General features: G+C 38.2%; 1 protein-coding gene across 5 annotated transcripts in view; it reads left to right on the top strand.

The window, feature by feature from the left end:
- Nucleotides 1–19,399, top strand: part of PPP2R2C (protein phosphatase 2 regulatory subunit Bgamma) — a 132,889-nt gene that overhangs the window by 83,071 nt on the left and 30,419 nt on the right. For all 5 annotated transcript variants that reach the window (XM_015625106.3, XM_015625104.2, XM_015625102.1 and 2 more), the window contains one exon: nt 2,098–2,275. In XM_015625106.3, coding sequence (XP_015480592.1) covers nt 2,098–2,275 — 178 coding nt within the window. The remainder of the gene's footprint in view (nt 1–2,097; nt 2,276–19,399) is intronic.

Here is a 19,399-nt window from a genome sequence, read left to right as displayed (position 1 = left end):
TCTAAACCACTACAAAACTGTATTGAATCTGCCACATATTTGCAAGCCACAAATGCTTTTAGATGTACTGACAAAGTAACCGTTTTTGAGAATTCATGTTGGTTTTATTTTTCCTGATAAAATTCTCTTATTGTGACTCAATGTGCTTTCATAAAAGATTCTTTAACCTCTTGTGCTGGAAGCATTTTACTTGTGATTAATTTTGAACAGGGTTCTTGCCACATTCAGAGCAATGGTGTTAAAGACAGTACACCAAATATCAGTTTCATCTTCCTTTCAGTTTTATAAAAGAATTATTGTAAGAGTGGGATTTGCAGTAATCTGTGCTCTGGTAAACCTGAGATTCTGCATTGCTGAAAAGATGCAGTCATGGAACTCATATAAGCATATGTGATCATTTTTTTGTTTGGAAAAGACCATTAAGATCATCAAGCCCAGCCATGAATCCAGCACTGCCATGTTCAATAAACCATGTCCCCAGGTGCTTCTTCTACACATATTTTAAATACCTCCAGCTATGCTGACTCAACCACTTGCCTGGGCAGCCCCTTCCAGTAATTGACAAAAATTTCGGTGAACAAATCTTTCCTAATATCCAATTATTATATATTAACCTTCCCAGTGCAACATAAAGCCATTTCCTTTTCTCCTGTCACTTGTTTCTTGGAGAGGAGACCCATCATCCACTTGTTAATGTAGATTTTTGCTCTCAGACTTTTTTTTGCTGAATTCACTTCAGATGTTTTGGCAAAGAAAGTGGCTAAAGGTTAGAACTGGAAGACTATGTTGTATAAGCACTACTGTGTTGTATAAACACATCTTTATTAATGAAAACAAAACAAGCCAATATTGTCTGTTGGGAAAAAAAGCTCCCAAAGTGTAAATATGACTACATTAATGGAATATTTATCTATTCTATGTGATTAGGCAAACAAAACTATTCCAGATTGCTTATAGTCTAAGAATTCATCATCCTCTTGAGGGGAAGAGGAGGGGCAGGCCCTGATCTCTTCTCTGGGGTGACAGTGACAGGACCCCAGGGAATGGCCAGAATTTGTGTCAGGGAGGTTGAGGTGGGTTATTAGAAAAAGGTCCTTCACCTAGGGGGTGGTTGGGCACTGGAACAGGCTCCCCAGGAAAGTGATCACAGCACCAGCCTGGCAGAGTTCAAGATGCATTTGGAAGCTTACAGGCACCATGGTGTGATTCTTGAGGATGGTGCTGTTCAGGGTGGGAGTTGAATTCTTTGATCCTTGTGGGTCTCTACCAACTTGACATATTCTGTGATCCTGTAATTCAAAGGTTGAGTTTTGTTTTGTTCTTTTAGTAGAAAGTCAAACTAAAATGTTTAATTACTCTATGTTCCTCTTAAACTACCTTGTGGATTGAGGTATGATTGTGAAGCATGTTCAACAACATTGAATAGTCCCAGTCATGGACCACAGCTTTACAGTGTTTAATGCTTTATTGATAGGGAGTAAATTGAGTGTCTACTTTTTGAAGCATGACTTTGAAGTGACACACAGGGAAATAATGAGGGCACATTGACAAGTGATAATCTGTGATATTGGCTTTTCAGGGGTATATGTGTATGTACAGTATGTCATGTTGGCTTTGTTTTGCAAGCCTTTCTTTGTTGTATTTCTCTGAGATTTCCACCGCTTGAGATTTTTGAAAGAGAAAAATCAAGTAGCAAAACAAATACAGGTAAGTGACTTACAACTAATGGCAAACCCTTTAGCAAAAGCAAAATATGAGTGCTTCACTGCTTACCCAGAGCCTCCTGCACATGTGGACAGTAGCTCATGCAGTGGGACTGACTTGTTCTGTGGCAGCTGACAGTCCCTCCCTTCCCACAGTTCAGGCTTCCCATCACTCTGCCTGCCTCTCTTGAATCTCCCTTCCTCCTTGGCAAGGAAGGCCTTACCCAGCAGTTAATCCATGGGGAAGTTCAACTTGTGTACACCATCAAAAAGTTTTGTAATATCACAGTCTTTCAATGCTTTCTCTCTACTGGAATTACCATCATCCTAGCAAAACAGTATTTCATGTCTTACTCTCTTTCTGGTTTTCGTTTTATTTTTTTTTTTTTTTTAGGTGCCTGTATTGAAACCCATGGATTTGATGGTAGAAGTCACTCCCAGGAGAATCTTTGCTAATGGTCACACCTATCATGTCAACTCAATATCTGTCAACAGTGACTGTGAGACATACATGTCAGCGGATGATCTCAGGATTAACCTCTGGCATTTAGCTATCACAGATAGGAGCTTCAGTATCCTTTATTGTGATTCCTTGCTCAGTGTTCATGTAATTAGTAGGGATTAAAAATGCTATTTTAAAATATTTTTCTGTGTGTTTTAAAATATGCCTTTACTTACCAGAATCTCTGCAGTATTTGTAGCAGAAAATGCTGAGATATTGTAGGAGACAGCTAAGAGATTGCAAAAATCCGGGAATTTTATATGAAAAGTAATGGTGTTGGTTAAAGACATTTAAATAGGAAACAGATGCCAGCTGGGAACTACCCACTTGACTAGAATACTCTGTACTGTTGTATCTTCAAGACATTTCTTGCTGAGAGTCTTGCACCTTGTTTTGCTGAAAGGTCAGTCCTTACCCTGCCCCTGCCCCCCATTCTCCATCATCCTGTTTCCCAGTACCCTAATGCCCGAGATGTGCACAGTTTGGGGGTGAGGCTCAGCTGCTTTGTGTGAGTTGTGTCTGTGATTAATGCAGGCATTGATGGTGTTATCCTAAAACTCCATTGTGGAGTCATTCTGACCATCTGTGAGGCTGCCCCGTACACTACAACAGGGTGTCTTGGAGAGGGAATGAAAGAGAAAATGTAGTCAAGAAAAGTGGTTCTCTGTGTTATGCAGAACATAAATAGACTGGTAAGAAGAGAAGTAGGTTATGGGGCCAGGTCAGAATGTTGTATTCCTTTGGCTATTTCTTTTTGAGTGTATCAAAAGGAGTTAGAAAACTATGTCTCTGTGGGTTTACGTAAGGGACTATTAGATGTCAAAGTGAAGTTCTGTTGGGGTAGATTTCCTCAGAGAAGGCACCAATGTGATGGGGTGTTCTCCCTGTCTCTGGTGATTGTGTTTCTTCCTTTGTGGGCCAGATTAGCTTTGAAACTTAACCCATACCTTGCTAATGTCACAGGTAACAATGAGCTTTGAATGATACAACACTGAATGTCCTTAAAGAATTTTTGTCCTTTGCAGGGTCAAGTGACAGGTGCCCTTACCCTGGGGATTGTAGTGAATATCTCCTCAATTTGTTTCCACACTCATACTGTTTTTCTGTCCTTCACCTGTGTAGGTTAAGGAAGCTTAATAGGTGTCCTCTTTAATATGACTGTTTATTTAGGAATAATTTATATATGGTATTTCAAAGTCCAGCTATGTCTGCCTTGATATCCAAGCAACTGTACTTCCATTCCTTAGTAAGACAGATCACAATTATTTGCCAGCAGACCTATTTGGAGTAGCAGTGTGGATCTGACAGTGTCCTCCTCACAGCAGCTTTACCCTCCAGACTTCTCTCTGTCCTGGACACTTTTACTTGTGACTCTACTGTGTGTCCTCTACTGTGTGTCCTCCTCTTCTAAGGCAGAGCAGTGGGTCAGACCAAGCACAGCAATCTCTGTATGCCTGTGTATGATCACCAGATCACATTCCAGAATGCTTATGCAAGATAAGGCTTTGCCTTTGGCAATTCCTTTTATTGTATTAAAGTGATTTCATAATCTATGGATTGCCAAGACAAATGTTCCTGAAAAGTTTCAAAAACCAAGACAGTAGTTGTTATAGCTCATGAGGACAACATGAAATTTTAGTGTCATTTGACACAATAAGAGCTTACTGACAGAAATATCAGCTGTAAATGAATAGCTGTGTGGACTCTGTTTCAAGCTTAGCCCACTGCTGTGGTTGATTATTTACTGATAAAATGTGTTTGAAGGTTTCTGATTGATTCACTGATTTAGCTTTTAAAGTATGATAAAGTTGATAATGACACACTTATTTTCTGAGTATGTTCTAAGAATGATGATGAGAGGGAAATTAAGAGTGTGTTTTTGAGTTTTAGGATAGGAAATATTTCCTGTGTCTGAGATAGTGGCTTTGAGATACTTGCATTTCTGTCTTGGATTGGAGTACAGATATTGCTGCATCTTTCACACTTAAATCAAAATCTGTGAGGACTCTGATTAGAGAGTTCAGGCAGTGATAGGAGACAGCACTAGGTAACGGGATAATCAATTCTAGAGGCAAAATGTTCCTGCTAAGGTGCCCATGGTGGCAGCAGGTTGGCTTTCGTGGCTGGATACCTGTATGTATTCAGGAGAGTAGGCTGAGTTAAAGAGGCTGTACCCACTACTGTTTCAGACAATATAAGCTGTACCTGTCTGTACTCTGTTGTCAAAATCAGGCCATCAGACAGTTTAATTTTACCTTATTCTTTGATAAACAGAAATTTTGACATAGGTATTCCAAGAGAAGGTGACATACAGAATATTGTTCATAGTAGGGAATTAACTGGGAGGCCGTGCTAACTGAAAGAAGGGGATGATTAAGTTCAACTTGCATCAGCCTCCTGACAGATATCTTTCTGTCCATATAGAGCCCTATACATCTTGTAAAATTGCAGAGATGTGTTTTTCTCTGGATAACATCTGTCCCTGAAACTGCATTTCTGTCCTACAGAAAAACAACTTGCATAAAAATCTCCTGGAAGTAGATGAGTTTCTGGTAAAATCAGTGGGTGTGCTAGTTGCAATTAAGACTAGACATATTAAGGTGAAAAAATTCTGCCAAGCAAACAGTTTAAATTATAAATGAATGTTGCTGGGCTTGGTGCCTTCTGTAACACATTTATGGGGATAGGCAGGAGGAGGCTGAGGCTGTTCTAAAAACGTGTGTTACACATCTTTTTACTGAATGCAAAAGAGAAATGAAGCATCTTGCTGTTTACATTCAAGGCTTGATTCCTTGAAATGCATGTTTAAAAGAATAAATAGAAAACTTTTTGGTTTGAAGTGAGTTTGGTTAATAAGGAATCTGGCAGGGATGAGTATTTGTCTATTTTCCCTCAGAGGCAGCACTGCTACATATAATGACCTACAATCTGTTTACCCAAGAGGCTGGTTGTGACAATGACACAAACAACAAACACAGTGGTAGAGTTTCTGGACATTCACTAAATGTCTGAGCATCTTTAGCATGGGAAGTGCTGGAGAAAGACTGAATCAGCCACAATGTGTTTAAGTATTTTACAAGCAAAGTACTTTTCCCTGTAGAATTTAATTTGAGAACAGTTTGGTTATAACCATCATTTTACTGGTTTTACAAATCACTGATAATTTTTCATTTCTTTGAAAATACAGAGCAGTGGGGATCTTAAATTAATTCTCTTTCTGTAGTCTGTGGGAAAATATTTTAAATCAGCTTTGCAGAATTTGACCAGAATTTTTACCTTAGGTAAAGGCAGTTAAAATACAACTAGTGCTTTTCTGGTTTGTTTTTGTATTTGTGTGAGCACTAACTTGGGTGAAAAGCAGACAAGTGAGTTTATGCTATGCCTATGTAAATTTTAATGAGGAGTATGCAAGACTTCAGTACATTACTTCCCACTTGCAAGCAGATCTGCTCAGTAATGTTTGGGCAGGAGGAGGCAAGGGAGAGGAGGAGGTGAGAGAAAAGGAAGGGGGAAGGTTAGCCTGGTAAATAATGGCACGTACTAGGATTTTCTTCAGTAAAAGGCTTAATGTGTTTGGTTGTGTTATGGAGAGCAAGAGTCAGTGACCTTAATTATGGATGATATTCTGCACTGGAAAAGAAGTAAGGTAAGGGTTGCTGTATTTGTTAATGTTTGCTCTGAACTGGTTTAGCAGTGTTGCCCGTGGTTTAAGCCTTTAGATAGTCATCTTGGGTGAAGTGAATGAGAAAAAAGGTCTGCCAGGAGCATACTGATAAGGCTTACTTGCCATTAGCAGCAATCTTTGGACTATCTAGCTGCACTAAATATTCTTTATGAGAATGTATTTGGATTGCTCACAGAACTATGTAGCTCATAGCACTTGAACTCCCTTCATTTCCTGGTAGCACACTATTTCACTCTAGAGGCTGTCATGGCATTGCTATGGAAACAACATCGCTGTTTCCAGCATGTGCTCATCTTGAGACTCATCTTGACTAAAATACTCATTTCTCAGTCAGATCAATATAGTCCAGGGTTATCCTGTTTTAATAAAAAATTCCTTCTTCTGTGTCCCAAAAGGGTTAAGCTAATTAGCAAATCACCATAGGGCCTTTTTCTAGTCTAATGTATTCTGGTATTTGAGGCATATCTTGGATAGTCAGTTTCTTAGGCATCATATCTTGGGAAAATTAATTTACTTAAGAAGTAAACAACAGGGAAAAAATGGAAAAACCCAAAATAACATGGTGCATTGATGGAGTTTGTGGCAGCCCACTGTGCATCTGAATGTAGTATATAGGGCAAATACAGAGCTCAGGAAGCAGCCTAGGCTGGGGGAGATAGCCAGCCTTACAAAATCCCTGTACCTGCCTCAGTGCTAAGTATGTGAAAGCAGATCTGCAGTATTGTCTTGTTATTTGTGGAGGAAGTTTATACCCTTGAGTGAGAAAAGGCTGTTTGTATAAAAATGCCTGAGCCAGGATGACTGCACAAGCTGTGTGCACAAGGGTGCCTTTTCTGTGCTCTCAAAAGCATGTCTGTACTGTGTGAGAAACTGGTGCCACCCTCACCCACAGCACTGTTTTCCTACAGAACACACCTTCTGTTTGGGAGATGATAGACCTCATTTCTCTTTTGAGAGCTCTGTGTAATCCATGTTAGCACTTCCTTTTCTGTCAAGAGGAGTGTGTCAATCTCTATCAGGTATTTAAAAGGTGAATGTTACACCATGGAGTCATATTCCAGCTGAGTTGCTACTAGCAACGTTTGAGTAGCTTTTCCTCAAATTTGTGTTCTTTTGTTCTTTATTTCCTATAGTCTCTCCCTCTCCCACATGCCTTGTGTGTGTGTGTGTGTCTCTCTCTCTGGTAAAGGAGAATGAAGATGCCTGCAAAGCTAAAATTAGGTCTGTAAGTTAGAGGATTGCAGGGGTGCCGTGAACACTGATCTCATGGTTTGGAGAGCTCTCTTATTCTAACTCTTGAGAAAGGATTGCTTTGCCTTTCTCATTAAGACACTCCTATGTGAGCAACTGAGGGGGGAAAAAGCTGTTTTAATGAGCTGATTAGATTCTGGGTTGATGGGATTCCCTTGCTAGACTCCACATTTTCAGAACAGAACACTGTCTAGCAAAAGAGTGTTCTACTAAGTGTTGACAGTGGCAAACCCAAAGATTTTCATGTCTGACTTAAGCCTTGTAGACCCTTGTCTTTCCCAAGAATTTTCCATTTGTGTTACTTTTATCTGAAGCAATGGAAAAGCTTTTCATGAGAAAAATTACTATAGTAGAGGGAAATTCATTCTTACCCATTTAGCAACAATTCACAATCAGGTTGTTTTAAATAAGTGATCTGATTCTCAAAGCTCTGCAAAATGGCAGGTTCCATTGACTTTGCCTTTTAACTTTTGGGTTTGAGATCTCTTCAGCTTATTAAAAAGAAATTATTTTGATATTGCCTATGAAACTACAGATACCAAATCACCTGGTAACTTGAGGATCATTTACACTGGCGTAATTCAGTAATAACTTTTGCTAAGGTGTAATTAATAGATTAGCAGCAGGTGCTGTAGTTCTTATATAGGTTTTATTCCTAAAGCTTATTATTTCTGTGTCAACAAAGGTATGTATGGGAGCCAACAGGCCACAGATATACTGAGGCTTAGGATAGGAGCAAACTCCATACAGTGCTGCTGATGGGATGACAACAAAGTGCTGTATAGATATGATGGTGCTAAAGGTACTTAAGGGAATTCTTGAAATCATAAAAAAATAGTCCCTTATTTCTGGAAAGATTCTTTTAATTAGGTAAGCAGAAAGTATAAACAATTCAGATAATCTCCAGAACTGGACACAGCACTCCAGGCAGTCTCACTCGAGTGGAGTAGGGGGACAGAATGCCCTCCCTTGACCTGCTGCCCACACTACTTTGGGTTCAGTCCAGGACACAGTTGCTTTCTGGGCTGTGAGTGAATCCAGCCTCTCATCCACCAGCATCTCCAAGTCCTTCTGGGCAGGGCTGCTCTCGATCCCATCACCTCCCAGCCTGTGTTGATTCCAGGGCTTGCCATGACTCAGGTGCAGCACCTTGTACTTGGCACTGTTAATCCTCATGAGATTCTCTTGGGCCCACTTCTTGAGCTTGTCCAGGGCCTTCTAGATAAGTCCTTGGTTAGGAAGAGTGCAGTAGGGATTCTTTTATTAAAATCACACAAGAAATGCTTTTAGTGTAAGTCAAGGGATGAAATTAGTAAGCAGGTAATGGTAATAGGTAAATAGGATGGGTAACTCTAAGTTGTCATCTTATTTGAACTGCACAGAATCCCAATAGTAAATGGAGCCTTTCATGAACTCTCAGTAGACTAATTTGTAAGAAAAATTCTGTGTGTCCCCAGTGCAAAGTGCCAAGAGAGAACTGCATTTCTAGGATCACTTAAAAGGCTTTGTCTAGTAGGCAATAACGTAAATACAGCTTCTAAAAATGGTACTGAGTTGTCTTCTGCTTCTGTTGAGGTAAAACTACATCCAGTTCAGATACACTATTATTTCTGATGTGGTCATCATATTTAGAATATCTTAATTGAGTACAGCTTTTAAGCTTTTCAGAGTAAGAACAGTTCTGTGTTTATATGTGAGCTTGTGCGAATTTCAGTCTTTATAATAGCTGTGTAATTCAAATACTAGATAATAATTGCAGCAGTAAGGCTGTGTGAGTAGGCACTGTAAAGACCTTGCAGATTATTTGTTTTCAAGACATATAGAGAAGTCTCAGCATCTTTTAGATCTCTTAAGCATCTATAAGTTCAGATTTAGGGAGCTCTGAAAACCATCAAAATCTGCAGAAGTGGTATTTCAATACTTTGTTTGGTTTTGCTTCTTGCCAGAGGACACTTTGTGATCTCTGTCAGAAACAATTGCTTTTAACTATTCTGATTACCTTAAATTGACTCCTGTCTTAGGAATTTGACTGTCAGCCAGTCAGAGAGAATTGAATAACAGAGCATGACTGATAGCCGAAGGAGCAATATCAGAGCTAGTTAAGCAGTATCTTAGCATTGAATTCCTGAGTGAGATCCTCCTGGCTATACAGCTGAGATGTGTATTGCAGCAAAAGCAAACAGTGCATGGCTGCAGTCTGTGATACCAGTGCCATCAGGGCATGGGATAGCATTATGGAAATATCCACTATCCAGCCATCCTCCAAAATAAATAAATGGGAAGAGTTGACTCTGGCTGTGAAAAACTAATTACAGCTGAGGTCTTTGCCTTCTTGGCAATGACCAGACTCTTCCTTTTTCCGCAGTTGCTTTTAAAGAGGTTGATTTAGGATGATTTGAACATAGCTGTAACCTTGGGATAATTACTGCACTGTAGATTTATTGTTTAATAGAAATATCAATTTGTTAATCAGAATACATAATTTTCTTACTTACCACTCCTGTCCATACACAACTTGTAGCATATCATTACGTTATTTTTTTAATGGATTTCTCTATCTAGCCCTCTGTCTTCTCTAATGCAGTCATCCCCAAATATACACCCATGCCTATGATTTAGTTTCTGCAGAGGTAAGGAAAAACATGGCCTGAGGCATTAGAATACTCTTGCTTTTTGAAAATGTATAGTGAATTGTAAAAAAGGAAAAAAAAAAATTGACTGGAGTTGTAGCAAATCATAAAGAATAGTACAAAATTCTGAGCCCATAAAAACCGTTTCAAATTCCTTAATAGTGCATAAAAGAACACAACTGGGACTTCACTGAATTAATGTGTTTGTAGAGTGATCTGGGTGACTCTAGGAGATACTTAGTTTTACAATAGGTGCAAAGATGTCTTTTCACAGGTCTCCATAGAGCCAATTGCTTTCCAATTTACTAGGGACAGTAGCAAACACGTTACTATTTTGTATCAGGAATTTCCTTAAAAATATCATTATCTCAACCTTTCTCAAGTTTCTTGGTATGGAAGAGAGAAAGAGCACTTAATAGAGCTGAAATGAATGTTAGCATCAACCACCAGATTTCCTTTTTCACCAAAGTAATTTCAGGTGTTATCCAGAATCTGAGATCCTTAGCAGAGAGGGGCTTTGGAACTATGTCAAAGAATATTCAATTACAGCTAAAGGGTCGCATCATGGAACTGATCCTCATCTAAGTAGCACTCATATTTTAGTGTAATGTGACTGCAGTCAATGAAGTTATTTCTGTGGAAATGGGTAACAGGATTCAGCCCAAGATTTATTGTCTTACTAATTTTATTTCTTCAGCTGATGAGTTTTAATCAGTGTGTTATCATTGTGGAAGTTTTTAAACTGCATGCTTCTGTTTCCCTCTGGATTAATTTCTCATTGAAGCATTTTGAAAATGAGCCATTCTCTGTTGTCACAGGTGCAGTCGGTGCATCCAGCTTGAAAAACGTGTATTATGAATTTATTGAAAGTTAGGTAGAAAACCCCATTTACACAGTTCTAGGTACAATTATATGAAAAGATAATGTATAAATAATTTAATCAGCTCTGCCAGAGGGGAGAATTCTCTTAAATGAGTCTAATTATTCTAATTCCCATGCGAGTTTGGACTTGAAATTAACCTTGCAAAGCACAATCTTTCTTAGAGTATTAACATAAAAAAGAAGAAAATATAACTTGCTTTCCTCATTAGCTAAAAAATCTTTAGCTTGAAGAGTACTCATACAAAGACATATGTCACAAAAATGCTGCTGTGGTCATCTCAGGTATTGTGTCAAGCTTGAAATCTGTACCTGTGTGTTCAGTGTGAGCTGTCAGAACCTGAGAACCTGCAAGCTTTTCCCACTATTAATAGAGCTGGGACACTCTCATTATTGCACACATTATTTTGTGTTGTCATAATGCACATAGCTATGTGAAATTGCAGTATTTTGTGCCTTTGGAATAGAAATTATCTGTAAATAAAGTTGATATTAACTTTCACAAACTTACAGCACCAGTTTTAAGAACAAGTCTGTTTTCACTGTTGTCATACTGCATTGCTGATGGGCATTTTTGAAAATACTTTCAAGTGAATTAAGCAACTAGTTAATAAGTCCTGCCACAAGATTTTATTCAGGTATCCTATGTAATGTAGTACAGGTTATTTGAATGTAAGTTTTATTAGTGTTATTAAAGTAGCTGTTTATTAGAAGCATCTGGATATTTTTGAAGATAGTTTTATTTCACTACTTCCATAGCAAGCATGCTGGAGAGATCTTTGTGCTCTGAAAGACACTTCTAGCTAGCTAAAGGTTGCAAAAATATATCATTTGTGAATTGAAAAATCAGTAAAAATATGGAATTGCTTCAGTCTAGTGAAGTACAAATACTATTGCATTAGGATTTTCTGAAATCTATATGAAAGAATAAGTTGCATATTGCAAAAGAAAAATCACCACCGAAATGCTCTAAAGAGTCTAACCTTCCAGCTGGAATTTCTGTATCTGCTTTTATTTAGATCTTCCTCAGCTGCATGGAATTTTAGTAATTACCAAGAATTCTTGATAGGAACTACGTGTTAGTATATAGGTTATTCGTTAAAAAAAAGACAAACCAAAAAATAAAACCCAATACATTTTATCTCTTATTTCAAGTTATGTGGGAAAAAATCCCTGGCTATCCCTGGAGTTTGAGAAATTTTTGAAATATGAGCATGTCATAGTTCTCTGTACTACCAGGGACTCTATTCAGTAAACTAAGTAGATCCCTCTCAGTTTTCTGTCAGACATCTAATGTATTTCAGAAAAGGTTTGTGAACTATGAGATTATATTGCTTTTGTTTATAAATTATCCTTGCCTCATTAATGTAGAATCGGTCTTTTCTTGGAACCTTTGCTAGTATGCAGTACATGGTGCCACTTAACCATCCTGTGTAGAACAGCCCTGCCTAAGAGAAGCTCAGCTGGGGGACTTAATAGGGCTCTTCTATTAATAATTTATATGTACCTGAGGCTCTTCTGGTATTTGTGTTCCAAGTGTAACATTAAGTGTGCCACAGTCATTTCAGACAAATCATAATCAATTCATATGCAAATATATGAACTGAAAACGACTTTGGAATCTTTCAGTGACTGAGTGACTGCAGGTGTGCATTTACAAAGTCAGGTCTTCCTCTGTTGATTCATCCACTTAACTTTTCTTTCAGCTGTGTGTATGCAGATAATGATGTCTTTACTCTTGAAAATTTGAATCTGCATATGGTTGTTGCTAAAGCAGGCAAGTGACTGTGTCTACAGCTGAAAATGCAGGCGTTCATTAAAAAAAAAAATAAGCCAAAAATTCTATTCCTAAGTAAATTAAAGTTCTCCAGTATCTACTTCTAAGTTCATTATTCTCTAAGTAAATCCCTGGTTGTAATGTGTATGAACAGGCCTATCAATGATAAAGTTTGGATGTGACCATTTAAAATTGTCTCTTTCTTACCTGTGCTATTCTATGATTCTCTGCTTCAAACGCTTATTCAAGTGTAGCAGCTATTCCATAGGCAGTTTCTCTTATATGCCTGATTTGTTTTTCTGCAACTTGCATACAGCAAAGTCTGATGTTTACTGAATTTATGGCAGTAAAAGCAATTCCCTGAAATTTTGCTTAGTGCATTTAAAAGATGTGCATTCTTTTTTCAAGTAGTATTTATGTAATGGAGATTTGGGGCTTTCTTGCTGTCTCTTTTTATCCTACAAAGACAATAGGAATGCTAAGTAATTTGATGTTGCAAAAATCAGAATGAGATTTCTTAGATTCAGAATGAGTCTGTAGACCAGTATTCATTCTGGGAAAGTTGCAAAAGACAAATGTAATAATAAGAATAATAATAAAAATAACAACCTCTCCAAACCAATTAATCAAGAAGAGAACTGAGTGAATACTCCCATGACTGGACAGATGCAGGTAGGGAGGAGAGAGACCACTAGATCAGAATCCAGTCTTGCTGGCTCTTAAATTAATCTTTGCCTATTAATCTGTGCCACTTCCTGCCTCAGTTTCATTTTCTGTAAAACATTGGCACTGATATTGACTCCACTTTGCTTTACACCTAATGAATGGAAAGTGTTTCTAATACTGCTTTGAATTTCTAGCCACATATCTCCAGTTCCAAATGAATTCTGATCCAGAAATTCCAGAAGTTTCAGCTTTGGCTCAGAAGTTTGATATTTAGGTTACACTCTTGAAAAACTCTTGTCCCATCACCCTGAGGCACTCTGGTTTCTATCAGCTGCCACATAAATCAGTAATATCTTGGTTCCTAAACACATAGAAAGGGTCTGAGTATTCATCTTTGTGCTCCTTATGTGTTATAAGTGTTATGGTGTTAGAAGACAGAAATAGTGAGCAAAGTTAGTCATGGCTCTGGGTGGAGCATTATGTACTAGACTGCGGGGAGACATGGGCCATCTTGTACTGACAGTACTATGCTGAGGATAAATGTGAGGCCATTGCACAAGGAACGTCATTCCAGTGTCCAGACCCCTTATTTCCCACACTGTATAAAAGTGCACTGCCCATAATGCAGGAGAATGTACTGAATATATCATCATCCAGTCTCCGGATGAGCTAGATCTCAACCTCTTGTTAGCTTACATGGCCAAATTCTCTTTTGTGGCCAGTTCTAGCTGAATAGATGGAAAGTTTATTCTGCTGCAGCCTTTTAGCTGTGAGCATAACTTTCCTTCTTCCACTAACAGCTCTTTCTCATCTAGCTTAGCCTGTAATCCTTGATTTAAGAAACCTCAGAAGTCCACAGAACTGTGTTAACATTGCTTAATCTCTTTTTTGTATGCTCTTTGTACATGTTCTTTATATCGTGAGCAATCCCTTTGTGTTTGCACAGCACCTAACGTAATTGGCTATGGTTTGGCCTTCCACATAGAGCTAACAGGCCCCATAGTGGTTTTTACTCTTTCTGTATCTCATAATCTCATAATATGAGGAAAACTGCAGAAGCCTTTGTACTATTGTAATGGCACTGTCAGAAAGCCTTTGATAAAGACATTTTATTTCCAATCAAAATCAAGTCATTTAAATTGGTATTTTCAGCAAATCACCACTGGTGTGCGGCTGTTTGGCCAGAGTTCCCAACTCCAGTATGATGTCTGAAGAATCACTGTTATAAATACCATGGAGTTAAAAATAGAGCTGGGCAAACATTGTATAACTTAGTATGGATTGATATCTTGCATTAATAGGTATTAGGTTCAGAGCATCTGGGAGGAGCACACACTTCTGCAGTTCCTGCTTTTGTGGTCCAGAAGAGTCAAATGATACAGAAAATTTAATTGGAACTCTCAGGGTTTCTAATAAAACCCATATAGTACATGCTTTTAGTGGAGCACTGGGCAAATGCCGTGCGATGGAAAACATTGACACTGTGGCTATTAGGAGTACTTGGAATATAAATACTCTCGTTGCCTAAGGTAAAACACTGGAATTTGAAGAAAAGGTCACATCTATTAACCTATTGACAATTCATTTCAGAACCCCTTGACTCTTGGACAACAGGCCTGAATTACAGAGCTTGAGAAACTGGACCCTATCCAGTGCTGTCCATACTGTCAAGTTATGGCTATTGTAGAATTGTCATCCAGCACTGAAAACCTGCAATGTAACATATCTGTAAGAAATGGGAAGAAAAGAGTGAGTTGATGGTTATTTAAAAGTTAGGGCTTGCTTCTTTCGTTGATGATAAGATTGATGTAATCACATCATGGTTTTGTCAAGCACACTGAGGCCTTATGTACCCAGCCTGGAAGAAAACTGGAGCCATTTGGAATTCATTTTCTTGACTGTCACGTGGTGTAGGAATGATATAACCATCATGTAGGAAGTGTAAAACTGGTAGAGCTTGATTTGTAGGCATCGCAGTTCCCTCCTTGTAATGAAAATAGTGTGCACTAAATGACTAACAGGGGAAACCACTCAGAGAAATGCGTATATTAAAAGTGTAGAGCCCCAGCAGGACCACAGTAATCAATTACTCTAAACTGAAGCCCTGGCAGCTTCCATGAATTGCTATTGATTTCAACTCCTAGTCAGTGAATCTTTCTAGGGCTAGGCTGAAATGTAGGTGTGAGATGCAGACAAAATTAGTAACCAGAACAAACCTCTTTGGAAAACACAGGGAACAGCCAGGTTTGGAAAGATATGTTAGGCTGAAGGTTATTTTTTGAAAGTGCTTAAATTTGCAGAAACTTAAGTCCCACGCAGAGATAAAAATGAAGTGTTATATCAGCATATATTGAGATACGAAAGATGAGAGTTTTGTTTTTCTTGTGAAGTTACTGTGGAAAATTTTGTCTGGCATTCTAAAGAAAGCCTCTTCTCCTCCACTGCAGTTGAATAAAGGGGGGAGAGGGGCAAGTAATTTTTTTTATCGAGCCTTCTGACCGTAAAAACTATTTATTCCCTTCTTTCAGTGAACCCACAAGTCATTTAAAAATTGTTCCAAAATAATGATAGAAAATTCAATCCTTTGTATGCCATAGCTTGTGAGCTACAAATTTGTTCTCTACAAAATTCACTTTCTTGTAGAATTCCTTGATGGTTTCAGGAAAATGAAGCAGCTATTTCTTTATGCATACTGTTCACTTCAAAGGGAATTTAATCTGTTTTGAGGAGGCTGCTATATTTCCATTATCATACAAGGAAACTTATTCTGGGACCTTTTTTGCTCAGCAGGAACCCTGTGTATTTTCCACTTTCTCATTATACATGTTTTGGCATGAGCATAAAGCAGGCATGCTCATTTATATTCTAGCTGATCAAGAGGAGAAGTATGATTAATATGAATTTTGGATCAAGGTGAGGGTCAACTTTGTAACCTGCAATAAAGGGAACTTTCTGGAGTGACTTCTCCCAGAGGGGAATATTTCTGTTAGATCAGTGGCCCAGAGGCAGTGGAACAAATTTCCTTCCTCCTGTTATCCTCATTTTGCTATCAGCTGCACAACAGCAGCACATAATACTGGATTAGAACTAAACATACCATATAACTGAATCGTGTACTCAGATCACATTCCTCACACTGCATATCATTGCAGGTTGTTAATCATGCCTTTCCTTATGTTCTTTCCTCTTTCCTCTCTTAGAATTTTCCTTTTCTCCCCCTTCCCCCCTCAGATCTTTCCCTAAAGCCTCCTCACAGCCAGGCCCTGCCCTGCTCACTCTCCTTTGTTATACTTCTGTTCTTGAATAGTTTGGGGAAGGCAATGTAGATGCTCAGCCAAAGTTAAGGTTACATTGCCTTAGAGTAGCTTTGTTGCCTTTCCCAAAATTGCCTTTCCTGGTCTTGTAACTCTACTAACCCAAGTAAGAGAACATCATCTCTCAGCATTGTAGTTTCCAAGTTTACGCAACCTTTTTATTTCCATTTTGCTGTGGAGAGAATCTGTAAAGTCTGCTGGCCTCTTCATAGCTTTATCCTGTTCCATGGAGCCAAGCAGTGGAGGACAGGTCTAGTATGTATGACATCAAATAATTAACAGGGAAGGGCCTGTTCTGTCTTTTGCAAGTGATAAGATATTTTCTATTTCTTGTTTTAATGTTAATGAATTAAAAGACTGCCAATGTATTCCAGCCCATCACTGGCAAGGTACGAGTTCAGCCTTCCCTTAGTGCAGCTGTCTGCCAGGGATCGAAATGCCTTGTTCTCCTCAAGTGTGTGTGGGTGTCAAATATTTCATTTTCTTAGGGGAAATTTCTACCCTGTTAAGGCATAGAAACACTGACTTTTTTAGGACAGTAGAATTATATCCTAGTACAGTGACAGTGGTGAACTGAACTCTCTGTTCCTTCTGTCTTAGATGCCTTTAGTCCTAGGTGTTTTTCCCATACTCTGAAAATGAAGCAGATCACATGTGGTACAGCAGGAGTCAGATGTGACTGGTATTTCAGAGGTGAGTGCAGTGGGGAGAACACAGTGCCCCACTCGAGACAACCCTCCACAAGATCTGATGGCAGAGGAAGGCAGTAGAGTAGGAGACAACTACAGATTTGTGCTATTACTATAGTCTTCTCTGTAGCAGTGGAATTCTCATTTAATCAGTTTCTGCCAGATTCCCTATGTTTTGTGCTTTTCAAGTTCACCAAAAGCCGTGTTTCTAAAGCACACTGTCTGGTCCAGGTTTTTTTCATTTTATAACTTTTTCCTGACATGCGATGCTGTGCTTAAGAGGAAGAAAAGACACAAAGGGAAGACAGAAAAATAGAAATGAGAAATGTCTCATGGGAGATGCTTGCCCTTACCATGTCATGCTAGTTTAAATACAGTTCCCACACATCACATGTCAAGCTGTACTTGATTGTTTTCAAATAGATGGCAAAAATCATGAGAGGAGGAAAATGTTCTTTTGTGTGACATATTCTTCTTTTGATATATTGGGTTCTGTAGCTGTCAAAACAAAGGCTGTTTTTCCATCTATTATTACAAATGCATTTGGGGTAAATCTCATCTGCAACTCTCTAGTCCCTTGGTTGTTTACTTCAATAGAGTGTTACTGTTTTAATTTTTCTAAATCTAGTGAAATGATGAATTTTCATTTTTGCTATGATCCTCAGTAGGCAAATGAGGTTCTTTCTCAGAGGAGATTTAGATTGTGTCTGGAAATGCAGTATGTTTAAAGTATTTTCTGCTTTTCTGGCAAAAGGATGGAATATTTAATTTCATTATTCGACATACGTTTATTTATTTTACACAATGAAAAGAAATTCATCAATAGTGTCTTCAGCATCCAGAAAAATTATACTTACCATGACTGTTTCATATACTCCATTTATATTTTATATCTTTCTAATCACTCAGAAATTATTCATCTCTCTGCTGAGAGGTGAAATTCTTCTGTTGAGTAACCATAATTTCTCTGAACTCCACAAAGCAATTCCATTCCTGAAAGCAATTACTTTTACTAAAAGGTGTTTCTTGAGACAAATTCACCAAATACACATACCTGAATAAAGGTTATTTTTTTCTGTTGATTTTCAGGATTATTTAGTGATGCTTTATAAAAGAGATAAATCAATGTTTCTGCATCTTAACATTTACTGCACTTTTATTAGTCATGATGAATTCTTAGAGATGGATGCAAATGTGATAGTGCAAGTAAGTAGGAATGCAGTTAAAATGCAACATTAATTCATCCCCAGTTGTTATTAAATGTCACAAGATATTAATAGTTTTACTGATATTTTCCTTTGTAAACCATATGGGGAAAAAACAAAAAAAAAACCCCAAAACCACAACAGTGTGATGTATGCACAGTCATCAAGATAATTATCTCCGAATCTCTTGTACTATTTCACTGCAGACCTATATTTTTGGGAAAGATCAAAGTATGGAGTGTAAAGATGGTGATAGAATGTAACGTATTCCCACAGAAATCAATCAAAGGTTTTTGATTGGTCTTCCATTTGGGAAGTGCTCACAGTGGGAACAGAAACAGAATTAGTACCATGATATATGATTTCTCTCACCATCAATAAAACAGATTTTCTCATTTATCTTATCCTTTGAGATGTTTAAATTTTGAACGTCAGCTGATTCAAATTTTATGTTCAGGGAATCTGGGCACTGAGATGATTTGTGTTTAGGGAACTGCACTGGGACTCAGATCTGGGTTTGTTCTGTCATGCATTTCTCATGTGATCTTATGCAAATCCTTTATTGCTTCTTGCACAAACTCATCAGTAAAATAGGGTGATGTTACTCTTCTTGTTCGAAGGATTTGTTAACATTTGGATGGCTTATCTGTGGCAGATTGCTGAGGGCCATGTGAAAATGCACAATCTTATTTAAAAGTACAGCTTTACATATGTATCCTTCTTTCATTTTATGCTTGTGTATCTACTTTCTTCCAGCCCCCTCATGAGACTCTTGCTTTCATTATTTTCTCTGTAAGCAATCTTTCACAGACTGACCTTCTCCAAAAACAGGCTCAGTGTGGGTCCTGGGTTTTAAGGCAGGTAATGTGTACAAGTGGAGATTTAAGTGTTGGGGAAGCACCATGGTCATGTGGGTAGTCTTTGGTGATCCAGCTGACAGGTTTGTGCTTGGGAAACTAGATATTTGATGTATTTTTGTTCCAGGTGATTGATGTTCACTTAAATGATTCAGGTGTGTGATTCGCAGTCATAGAAATTCATAATGATTTTGATAGCGGGTGTCATTTATATAAGAACCCAAGAATGCCATTTCAGATA

The sequence above is a fragment of the Parus major genome, chromosome 4, assembly GCF_001522545.3.
Source record: "Parus major isolate Abel chromosome 4, Parus_major1.1, whole genome shotgun sequence".
Lineage (NCBI taxonomy): Eukaryota > Metazoa > Chordata > Aves > Passeriformes > Paridae > Parus > Parus major.
This window is presented reverse-complemented; position numbering and strand designations above follow the sequence as displayed.